Source organism: Andrena cerasifolii, chromosome 1 (assembly GCF_050908995.1).
Source record: "Andrena cerasifolii isolate SP2316 chromosome 1, iyAndCera1_principal, whole genome shotgun sequence".
Taxonomy (NCBI): Eukaryota; Metazoa; Arthropoda; class Insecta; order Hymenoptera; family Andrenidae; genus Andrena; species Andrena cerasifolii.
This window is the reverse complement of record NC_135118.1, coordinates 16,893,069-16,904,951: the sequence shown is the minus strand read 5'-3', so window position 1 is coordinate 16,904,951 and position 11,883 is coordinate 16,893,069. Positions and strand designations below refer to the sequence as shown.

The window sequence follows — 11,883 nt, the reverse complement described above, 5'->3', positions numbered from 1 at the left end:
ACGATCGTAAAAAGATAAGGTAATTGTGCATAAAAGGATACACCTAACCTAACTAATTTCGGGGACCCGGAAATATGTTTTCGGGGGGCATGATTCTGAATAACTTTTCCCCTATCAAGAAACACGGTAGTGTCTCGCGCCAAGTACATGCGCAGCGTGTTGAGCAGAGCTCTTTATGCAGGCTAATAAAATAAATCACGTGTTCGAAAGTAAATGAAACAGTAATACTGTACTTTATTTGGTACTAGAAATGAACAGATAAACCACTTTACTTCTGGTTTGTACTTATGATCGATACGCAACACCAATCTTTCTCTCAGCTATGTCGCACTCTTAAAGCTACCGTTTCAACGGGCGGCTGGCGACTGTGACTGGCGACTGCGCCATTAGTGTAAGGGAGAAGAATCTATCTGTTTCTCTCTTATACTAATGGCGCAGTCGCCAGCCGCCCATTGGAACGGCAGCCTTTACTGCACTCTGTGACTTGCGAATAAGGAATGAATCCCGAACATGGCGGCCAAACGGACGTCAGTAGAATCGTGTACGGTTAAATGTTCCAGAACATTACATAATATCTGGCGCGGTTTCATTTGAAATTACTCAGTCTAACACAGCGCGAGACGACCGTATTACGCCAGACACTCTTTGGAAGAACCCTTCGATTATCGAATCTTAATAATGGTTGATTCGATTAATTTTTTAATGGTCTCAATGGATAGCTTGGCTTTGATTTGCATTACAGAAGTGTCTGCATTTTGTTCCTACGTGCCTTATGAGCTGAAATATTTCGCCGCAAAGTTCCAATTTGGCGAATTTTATATTAAGTCTAGCATAAAGTACCCGGCGTTGCCCGGGCTTCTCATACGTATTTATAGCGGTAGCATTAATACTTTAAAATTAACTGGCGCTTTCATTAATTATTACGCAGGGCTTACTTACACATACTTCATTACCCATTGCTTACGTTCATTATATCTATACATAATCCAGATTCGCAGGCGAGGACCGCCGCGATTGTTTTTTATCACGCCGGAGACTTTAGGCGTATGTACAGTTTTGGAGGGCACGCCTGGAGTGTACGTTTTAAAACTGTGAGAAAAATTAATGGATTCTCGAAATAATCGTAACCATACAGGCAGAAGAACGTCCGTTTATAACACTGGCAGTTAGTAGAATTTATGAAGAGAAAAGTGGTGCTAAGAAGCGAGTGGCATAAATTGTAACAATACAGATAGTGGCAATAGTGAAAGCCTCAAAACATTATTGTCTATATGCTCTAAGCGCCAGGCTTGCCAGGAGTATGTATGTCGGACCCATGGACATAGGAATATAGGGACGGAGGAATAGTTGCCGGGGGTGGGGGGATCTCTTTGCGGGAGGGGCGATTTTGGTGCAAGTGGAACGCACCCGAGGTAACATAAGCCTTCTTTCTATTGGCTGCTACTTCGCACAAGCGCAGTGATATGTAATGATCATTACATTCATCCATGAACGTTTGTCGCGTCGCAAGCAGGGATAGTGGCAGCCATATTTGAAGCCTTTCTCGGAGTGTGGTATGCAGTAGCGTGTTGAAGAAAAAATTATTAAGAACAATGGAACAATAAATGATGTTACGTCAGTATCTCTGCTCTAATTCACCTGATATATTTTAATAATTATAGATGCATATTTCTCTTCAATTTTCATTATTTTTAAAATTTATATTTGTTAATAATCACTCCGTTAGTATATACTTACAATTAGACGTCTGTATGTACTAATCTGTAGCAAACACTTTTTCATAATTAGCGGTACGGAGCATGCGTGGAATGCAACCAATCAAATCCAGGCAGATATAGGTGCTCTCCGCCCCCGCCCCCTCAAATGCATTTGCTTCGCGTTGTCGCTACTTGGCTGGCTTCGCGCTGACGTCGATTCACGCACCATTGCCACTGCTCCTGTAGGTGTTCCCCCTCCATCAGCGGTAGATGGAGCCCACCGATTCGTGTATATGCTGAGGAGTTATGCGTTGACAAACATAAAAAAAAATATAGATACGGGTCGAATCTATAACCTCCTCCTTTTTGAAGGCGGTTAAAAAATGATTTGAACTGCAAAATCTGCTCGATTTCTGTCGCCAATCTGCCATCAAATTATGTCGGCAGGAGCTGCTCGATTTCCGCCGCCAATCTGTGATTAGGTTATGTCAACAGGATCTGCTTCATTTCTGCTGCCTATCTGCGGTCAGACCGGTCAGATCAGGTCAGATCATGGCAGCAGGCACTTGTCGTCAAGATTTGCTTGAATCGACCGCCAATCTGCTGGCATATTGCGATCAGTTTGCTTTCTAGGAAAGATATCTTTAAGATGTCTTATGGACATGTTAAAGATGTTTTAAAGTTAAGTATCTTAAAGGTATCTTTAAAATGCCTTGATTTGTAACATAAGACGTGTATATACATATAAAACGTGGAAACGACGTTCTCAGATATCTTTAAGATGTCTGTGTGCTGTCTCGGGGTATATGCAGAATTTATTGTATATTAGCTGACCAGTTACCCGGTCTCACCCGGGAATTATTCTAGCACGTAATGTATATTCAAAATTTCATTGAAATCCGCTCAGTCGTGAAAGAAGAACAAACAAACAAACAGACAACGTTTCACTTTTATACATTAAGTAGGGAAGTATGGATAGTAGCAGCAGTTTTTCGCAAATATTTTGGAAAATAAGGCTGAGCGGCAGTTATATGTATAACAAAAAGTTGTTCTGAATGTTGAGCTTTAAACATGTTCAAATTTCATCAAAATCGATGAGGTGTACCCTTTTATACACAAATACCGAAGATAATTTAAATGGAACTAACAAAATACAGTGTAAAACATTTATTTTTCAAGTAACGTTCAATTCAAAGTTTGAGAACAAGCAGGTAATCTATCTAATATATAGTTAAGTTAAAGAATCGACCGGGTTGGGTGGGGAAAGTTTCACACTATCCCCCTCCACGCCGTAGTATCAAATTCAATAAATTTTACGGCTATCAATTATTTAAGCACCTAATATTCATTATAATAATACTGATTCAAACAAAAGTATTCGCGATATGTTCAAACCAATTCACTTTCTCGACACAGTGTCAAATTGCGAGTACCTCAGTTGTCAGAAAAGAGTGACAGAAGAGTTCTTTTCGCCAAGAGTGGTGATCTTTCAAGGCAATTATTTTTCTCCAGTGTGACTCACTACAGCAATATTACTTTCAAAATGAAACTCGCAACTGGAGAAAATGCAGTAGAACGAAACTTACTTACCGTGAATATCAAACTCGGAAAGAGTGGAATCAGTATCAATCAAGGTTGTTGCATGAATGGCAAATGCAGCCTGCAAGTCTCTTTATTGAAGTTATTAATCAGTAACCGTAACGGAAAATCGTCAAATTAGGCTCCTATATCCGGTTCGAAGAGTCAAAAGTCGACGGGTAAATTCGAATCGCGCGTATTATACCGAACCGCGCCTAGGAATAGTACAACAATTTGGTGTAGGTTAAAAACGCAATCCCGTGAGGGGCATATAAAAAACCGAACACAACCGTAGAAAACGGAGGTTTCGCGCATTCCTCCAACGAATTCAATACAGAATCGGAAGAGGGAAGGGGGGAGGGGGGCGGTCGATAATCCATTTGGCTTTGGTATTTCTTATTGCGGCGGGTACAGTGGCGATAATTATTAGTACTAATACTTGATCAGTAACTAGAAAGAGTATTACGTTAGTCATCCTAACCTCAAATCGCGGGTCTCGGTTACCTATCGAACCGCGTACACTCACGCGCGCTCTGAAATACGTTTTCCTCACCTGAAATACAGTCGTATATAATAATACCTGCACATAGTATCGGGTTACTGTATGCATATTATTCGATAAACGAGTACAATAATGCGTTTTTAGTCGGTTACAAAGGGGCATGAATACGTGTTGAAAATGTTGCGCATGTTTTTTTTTTTGTTTTTTCCCCTTCCTATTTCATTGAACTTGTTCGTAGCGGGATTATCGGTACCATGCCTTAGAGACTGACGTCGAAACCGTTAAATATTTCGTGCGTTATTGTACACTTATTACTCTCGGATATATCGAACATATCATTGTCGTATAGTTCTTAAAGATTAAGACGTCCGTGACACGTTAATATATGTATCTATGTAATAATATGTCTAATAATGAGCCGGAGTATATCCCGGGCTATCATCTCACTCATTCCCTTTAAGAAAAAACGAACTCCTGGAAAAGGCGTTTTAAAACTCATACTCACTCGCGTGCGTTTTAAAGGAACATCGAACACGTTTGTCGCAAATACCTTAACCGATACACAACGTTCAGACGGAAATCTATCGCCGTTGCAATAATAAATTACACGTTATCGTCCAACACGGACACAGAGTCCTTTAACTCTCAGATACCAACCACGTTCACACAGTGAAAGAGCCGGCCCCTCCTTCGCGCGCTGCACGAGGAAGATATAGAAAGTACCTAGGAGGGGACAGCTCTTCCACTGTATGACTGTGGGTGGTGTGGTTGGTGCCCGAGAATCAAGGGAACTCGGTGTACAAAACTGTTTTCATGTTTTCTCCCCACCCTCTCTCACTCGTGCGCTCTCTCGCTCTCTCTGTCACTCAATCATTCACAGTACACACACACGCTCTCCCTCTCTTTCACTCCTTTCGCATCCTCTCACAGAAACACAACTTGCTTAACCTCAAAAAATCGTATTTTCCTCATATTTTTTTTTTGTTTCGTTTCGATGTATTTTCTCGCTCACACGTATCTTGCGTCGTCGCTCGATGACTAGAAACATCGTTTCGCGGGTCATTTGGTAAAAAAATTATGCGAAAATGGAAAATAGTCGTAGAAAAAATAAACTTGGCCCGTGCACAGCATCTATCCCCAATCTTACGTAGCGTACGCTACTGCTATCTACCTTAAGGAACGATGCTGTCTGGCTTATCTTTCTTTTCTTCTGGGTACAGTAACTAACGCGCTTCTTCAAGTCCTCGCGATTGGGCGGAGTAACTGGTCAAACGGGAAGTCAGTGGCGAATCTATATCTTACTCAAACACGCATGGACTGTTGAAAATAAATTATTCCTCGCAGCTGGAACTCTCCCTCACGGCTGGGCGAACTAATTTGTCGGCTCGGCGCTTTGCGCCTGCTTTTCGATCTTCCTCGCGAGCTCCGGGCTCATATGCGGATGCGGAAACGGCAGCACCGGTTTTCGTAGTATCGTCGGTTTCACCTTCACCTGGGGTTTGAACGTGGACACCTGGCTGCCCCCAGTCAGGTGCATGTCTGCAAATTTGGCGACTATCTTCGGCGTGGACCGAGGTGGGAGTGGCGACCTCAACGGTACAGAGTCAGTGATCTGATTGGAACTAGCAGACCTGACCATTTCCTCGGGCTCCGGTTCACCCTCGTTCTCTGTTTCCACGCGTTTCAGCTTGGACGCGTCAGGGTTCGTCTTCGTGTTCTTCTTTAGGGTACACTGATTCTGTTTGGCAAACCGTTCCGCGGCTGTGCTCATGTCTGGAGACTCTGGTCCTCCTGTAGGAGAGGTGGCCGCCTCTGTACGGGACGGTTGAACAGGAGTGTCCTCGTCGGAGCTGCTTAAGCTGCTTGAAGAGGCGGACTTTTTGCTGGCGTCTTGAGCCGACAGAGGCAGGTCCATCACTAGGTCTGGCGTGTGCTTCTGACGCATTTCCCGGAACTCCTGGGAGGTACGGAAGATCTTGTTATTTGGCGGTACCGGGGGATTCAGTTGCGTCTGGGAAGTTGCTCGTCGCTGCCACAGTTCTCGATTAGCTGAAAACGTTGGCTGCTCCTGAATCTCTACCTCCTGTAACAGCGGGTTGGTTGTTTGGAGCGCATTTACACCCTGCTGCACGGTATCCCCCATGCTCTGAGACTTCCAGTGTTGTTTCCTGCTGGTTCCACGTTTCTGTCCACTGTCCAAATTCAACAAGGAAATGCGTTCTGCCTCTTCACTAACCTCTTCGTTGCGTAGTTGTTGCTGCTGCTGCATGGATGATTCGCTGAAGGATATTTTCTCGTTCTCAGCACTGCTGCCCACGATGACTGGCGTAGTGTCTGCACGATGCTCCGAAACGAAGGGCTGTTTCTCCTTTTCCGGCGTGGACACTTTTGCCACTCGGGATGCGCAATCCTGAAAAAGGTTTAACAGATAAAGCAGAGCATGAGGAACAATCATTGGTCTTCGTAGAAAGCTGTCAATGTGAAATGCTTTGTTACGTAATGAATGGAATAGGTTTTCAAATATATAGCGATGCTTTCTCAAGTCACCAACCATGTTCGTTGCAACTAAATGCAATTGCTTTCTATGTATGTTGTTATGCATAATGCAGTGCTCTGGAACTTTTGTCACAGGTTATCTTTATTCACGGGACAGCGAGTGGTCAGAACTGTCTGCAGCTTATCGTAGATATCCAAGGTGCCCAACATGTGCATAGAATTCTAAATTATTATTTTTAGTGCTTGGAGTTTTGGAGCAACAGATGATTTATAGAGTGCTACGGCAACAATCCAACAGTTTCCTTTATAAATTATGTTCAACTGAGTGTCGGATTATTGGTCCAATGGCATAGAAAAGTTCTTCATCGATAGAAATAAGTGATACATTACAGAAGAAAGAGAAGAGTTCTATATACAATACCAGTGAATAATAGTTAATTGGTTTCGAGAATATAACACGTTGATGAAGTTGTATACCTGCATGCATTAATGTGAAAATACAGAAACCACTGCACATAAATATACAAGATTAATATTCATGCGAAAGTAAGGATTAAAAACTGCTCGTAAAACTGACAATGTGAATAGCATGAATAGAAGCAGGCAAACATGTATACACGACCAACAGCCTTGATTGATACCTATCTCTCTACAGATGCCAACGACGCAGTTAAAATTAACTGGACTGGTGATGGAGTGGGTGAGGTACGTTTTTACTCACCTAGGGCAAAAGAATATCCGCTGGATAAGTAGAGTCTGCGAGGAGCATTCCTTTTTGGTTTCGTCTATAGACTGAAATTGTTTTTTTACAGAATGCTAGGATTCACAAACCAACTGAACCGTTTAATATAGGCACTCCTTCAATGAAACGAAAAACACAAACGACAGAACCACACGACACTTGGCAGCAGTTTTTATCGAACAGTTTTTAGTCCATTTCGCCCACTACCCTATGTATGCGAAACTTTTTCTTGTCAACTAAAGGCTGACTAAACGTATATCTGGAAAAACAGCAACCATCCCAAACTATTAACATTGAAAGTCATGATCAATACCAAAATACAAAAAAAAAAAGAGGAAAAAATACTAAATATGGCACAAGACATGAAAGGACACAAGACAAAGAGACCAAGGCACATGCAGCAACAAACACGTATATTTCTATTTTATTTACAAAAAATAATATCGTACAAATGATTACAGCTAATTGAGACACACTGCTATCTCGAGTAAAATTAAACTTAACATAGCCTTAGATTTGTCTCCCGCTTCGTCATTCATTTCGCTATTTTGAAAAAAAAAAATAAGGTTGCTTTTATCTTGGAATCACAGATTATAACCCCCTACCCCTAAAAAAAAATCAAATTGCGTGTCCTACGAGTATAAAAACATTGTAGTCGTATATAAAATAAATAAAAGTCCTTGTTCGTGATTGATTTTGGTCCCGCGATACTAAGCAATACTGATGATATACTACGGAGGTGCAATGGTGCAGGTAACGAATTCGTGCCTTAAATCGGCACTGGTGCATTTCGAACATTGCTACCGGATTTGAAAGGAGGAAAACAACAAAAAAAAATGCAGCACAACAGCCATGCACTTGTGTCTAGAGTACAAAAACTTCCGAGTGCACCGCATAGAATGTACAAGCAGACGAATTACGAGGAGAAAAATCGAGGAAGTGGTTATACTAAACGGTAGTTTCCAATACCTCTCGACTGATGATCGGTTGCGTCGACGAGATGCAAGGGACATTTGTCACCACTGTTGGGATAACCCCGCTGTTGCCGCTGCTATTGTCGGACGCGATTACGCTCGTCGTCGTTGGCATGTCAGACGTAGTACTAGAGCACCAGGTAGCCGAATTTACAGTTGGCCCCATTAATGGCGAGTGATTGCTTGATAGAATACTGTCGGCGGAGCTGGAGGTTCTTCTTCTCATTGATTCTTCGCTCGATGACTGTAGGAGCTCCTTCTCCCGTTCCTCGTCCCTAGACAAACGATAATATCCTCTTTATGGGACATGATTAGCCAAGGCTGAGCAATCACAGACTCCTAGGTCAACAAATGGACGTTTGCGTCTTCGTGTCCAACAGAATTAAGTGAAAACACTATAGCTATTGAAATGGGATTCCTGAAGCACAAAGAACTTTGCAGTTCCATAAACTTTTAACAGTTTCCTTCGGCTGTCGATTGCCTGTGCGAGCATGACTGCGACGATTTTAAAACACGAAGGATTATATATGAGGCGGCAAGCAGGATGTCCATGTGGAAAGGATTAAAAAGGAAAGATGAAATTTTGATAGCGGCTGAACTACACAAGCATTTCTACCAAGGAATCCAGAGGAATGTTTCTTTTTTATGGCTTGACGAAAGTGAAAATTTTAAAAGTTATCCAAGTTTCTCTCCCTTCGGGCCACTAAAAAATCAGTCATCGGATTCAATGGAAAGCAGTTTCTCGTAGTAAATAATTCGCCATTGCGTGTGATTAAGTCGCACTTACTTTATCTTGATCATAATATATTTATCGGGAATAAGCCCCTCTCTACCGGCCAAGGCACCACGCCACCAGTCATTACTGACTTGTGTGTATAGAGTCAAGGTATCCCCCTTTTTGAAGCTTAACTCTCTTTCGGACCTTGCAATGAAATCGAATTGCGCTGTGGCTTCGAGGTTTTCCGATTCTGGGAATACACAAAACGAACGTAGATCGCGCTCTATTTCGATTGGGCTGGCTACAACTCAAGTTTCATCTGACACTCACCGTCCTCGGATGGGTACACCTCGGAGTCCATGTCTTCCTGAACCTGGTCCGTCGGAGAGTCGCCCACGTCTCTGCATCAGACATTTACTTCAGTGACAAAATCATGGCGATTCAAGCCTCTGGCAACGTACGAAGGGCGCACACTTACACGTCATCAGGTTCCCTACTGATGTACTTTTCGTACTGAGTACCTCCAATGTCATCTGGGAATATCTCCTCGCAGAAGGTGATGATGTTCTTAATCAGTTCGTTCACCTGGTTCTGGTATTGCACCTGATCCTTGTCTTCTGGGACCGGAACCAGCGTGGGACCGAAGCAAATTGCCAGATTGTACGGGTCCATCATGTTCTCGTCCGAGAATTCCGAGAGACTGTTGGAACAGGATTTTAAAATTGTGCAATATCGTTTCACGTTGCCTGTAAACACAGGACTGGGACTTGCAAGGGAAATATTGCCAGTTGGCTCTCTTCCAAGGCAACAACGACACTTACTGATTAAGGAAGGCGAACAGGTATCGCATTACAATGACAACTGGTCTTGGAAGACTCGAGATCAGTTCCTTCATCTTATTGACGAACTCCTGCTTGGACTCCAACTGCGCCAGCTCCATGAGATGCTCGAAGTAGATGATAGGGAATAATGGCTCCCTTAGCTCTCTCAGATACAGCTTCAAAACACCAGCAACGCTGTTAATGTCTGACGCATCTGTGACATCAGCTAAGGGGTCCTCGCCTCTTTCGAACCACTCGCGGAAGTTGTTAATTTCCACCTGAGATCCCGAGACTCGGAAGATACCCTGATGATGAAGCCCGTACAAATTGATCACTCTGATGCAGCTCTTCATGATCAACGGTATTTCCTGATTCGTGCTTTCCAAATACTCTTCTAACGAACCACCGAACAATTTCGGCTGACCATTCATCTGCAGCCGACCGATTCGTTTTCTGCGAGCTTGCTTCTGCTTCGTTGTGGATATCGAAGGATTCGGGCTGGCTGTTGAGCCATCTAGCAAGCTTTGCCTAATGTATTCTTGTTTCGCATCTAGCCTAGCTATTCTTGAGGTTCCAAGAAGGTATTCCCTGAATTTCTGTAAAAGTATCATACTATATTTGAGAAAATAGTGTGCTCCATGTATACAGTATAATGTATAGAAAAAGTTTTAAACACAAAATGTATATCACAACTTGATATAAAATCACATCCTAATAGGATTCTCAAAAATGGCATAATGATACCAGTATCATAATGTTTAATTTCATCGCCACTGTACACGAATCTTCTTCAATAAAATTGTTTTAAATCTCAAGCAGCTAGCAGTTCAACTGACCGTGAGGTAGAATTCTTCGGTTTCCTGTCTGTCAGCCCTGAGCTTAATTTGCAAGGTTTCTGGAGACCTAGACGTGGGCATGGCGTTGTCCCCGAAATACCTGGAGCAGTCATAGTCTTTTGCAGTCAACATTTCCAATAGGCTAGCCTCTGCTGTTTCTAAAGTCTTCCAAACTTCTTCTGACTCGGTCCTCAGAGACGTCACTCTCTGTTGCAGTTGCGTTAGTCGCTGCTCCATTTCTGCGTGCAATAATTTCTGCAGTTCGGGCTCGGGAGTCTACGAAAACGAATGCATTTAAAACTAGAGGTTACTATCAAACTTGACATGCCATTTTCTAAATGGAACATTTCTAAGTTTCATGTACCTCGTCTCCTCGTTGTCCTTGAAACTCGAACTTTTTAGGGATCATAAAGGCAGAATGATGAGACTCCAGGAACCTCTGCTTATCTGCCCTAGAGTCCAGAGCACCAACACAGGTAGCCAATTGTTCAGCACCAGATTGCAACGAGCGTTGCCTGCCTTCTTCCGCGCTGCAATGCATCAGCAACGCCCTGGCGATGCAATTGTGAAATCCAAAATCCATACACTGGAAAAATATCATTCAAGGATTGGCATCGCTATCGTCTATAGAAATTAACAACAGTTTGGATTAGAATTCTGATGGTCGTTTTAACTTACACAAACACCTGCAAAAACAATAAAAGTAGAATTTTCAAATACTTATATATCTTCAAACCATACAAGTTCTAATTATGAGTGTCGGACATGATAATTAAGTGCATGAAATGATAATTTCACTGAACGTCTGACTTACATCAATGAGATCCGACAGGTCGTCCACGAAGTATTTGTGTATTGTCGTATTCGATGCTTCCAGACACAAAATGTATTCATTCCTCGCCTTTAGCGCTTTCAGCTTCGCTTCCTGGTATTTGCTCTTCCTCTGAAACGAACAACGGATTCACATGAGTGGGGTCAATTTTAATCGACATCATACTCGTTTAAAGCATTATCTCTAATGACGGGCCTGACTGACAAACTACTGACATACTGTCTGTCATCCACAGCGAGCAATGAAAACCATCACGCGACGGTGTCACATGTAATCGTGCGATCATATGGCTCGAGCGTATTATTAAAACCGTTTTACCTGACCTTACAGAGAAATGGCAGGGCAATCGTTCAGTTTCCGAATGTAATATTTCATTATAGATGGAAGGAGACGTTACTTGTAGTTACAGGGAATATTCGTTTAAACTATGCCTCTGATAGTCCTAAATTTAAATAAAGTGTGAAGAAGGGCTCCCATAACAACAAAGCAGTATCTTCAGAAATGGTTTTGAAACTCAAATTCAATATGTACTCCATCAACCAATTCAAAAGTATGCGAGATTTATTTAGTTACACTTAAGGGGGGTTTGCGCTTTGTTGGGCCGAAAAAGAGGTAATTCTTTGTGAATTTTTTCCACAAAAACGGTTCGACAAATTAATTTGAGGTTTGGCAGGCTGTTTTATTGTA

At 42.4% G+C, this 11,883-nt stretch overlaps 1 protein-coding gene across 14 annotated transcripts in view; it reads right to left on the bottom strand.

Annotated features, from left to right (window-relative positions):
• Positions 1-3,353: 3,353 nt before the first annotated feature.
• The window catches only part of LOC143367490 (SLIT-ROBO Rho GTPase-activating protein 1), a 38,698-nt gene continuing 30,168 nt past the window's right edge, over positions 3,354-11,883 (bottom strand). For 12 of the 14 annotated variants that reach the window (XM_076809346.1, XM_076809453.1, XM_076809356.1 and 9 more), the window contains 11 exons: positions 11,179-11,307; positions 10,729-10,950; positions 10,365-10,640; positions 9,529-10,124; positions 9,186-9,407; positions 9,038-9,108; positions 8,777-8,957; positions 7,985-8,264; positions 6,995-7,065; positions 6,014-6,187; positions 3,354-5,948 (listed from right to left, as the gene is read on the bottom strand). In XM_076809346.1, the coding sequence (XP_076665461.1) occupies positions 5,150-5,948; positions 6,014-6,187; positions 6,995-7,065; positions 7,985-8,264; positions 8,777-8,957; positions 9,038-9,108; positions 9,186-9,407; positions 9,529-10,124; positions 10,365-10,640; positions 10,729-10,950; positions 11,179-11,307 (3,021 nt within the window). In that variant the 3' untranslated portion in view covers positions 3,354-5,149. Of the gene's footprint in view, positions 6,188-6,994; positions 7,066-7,984; positions 8,265-8,776; positions 8,958-9,037; positions 9,109-9,185; positions 9,408-9,528; positions 10,125-10,364; positions 10,641-10,728; positions 10,951-11,178; positions 11,308-11,883 lie in introns of all 14 variants that reach the window. The other 2 variants (XM_076809367.1, XM_076809377.1) reach the window with 2 other exon arrangements.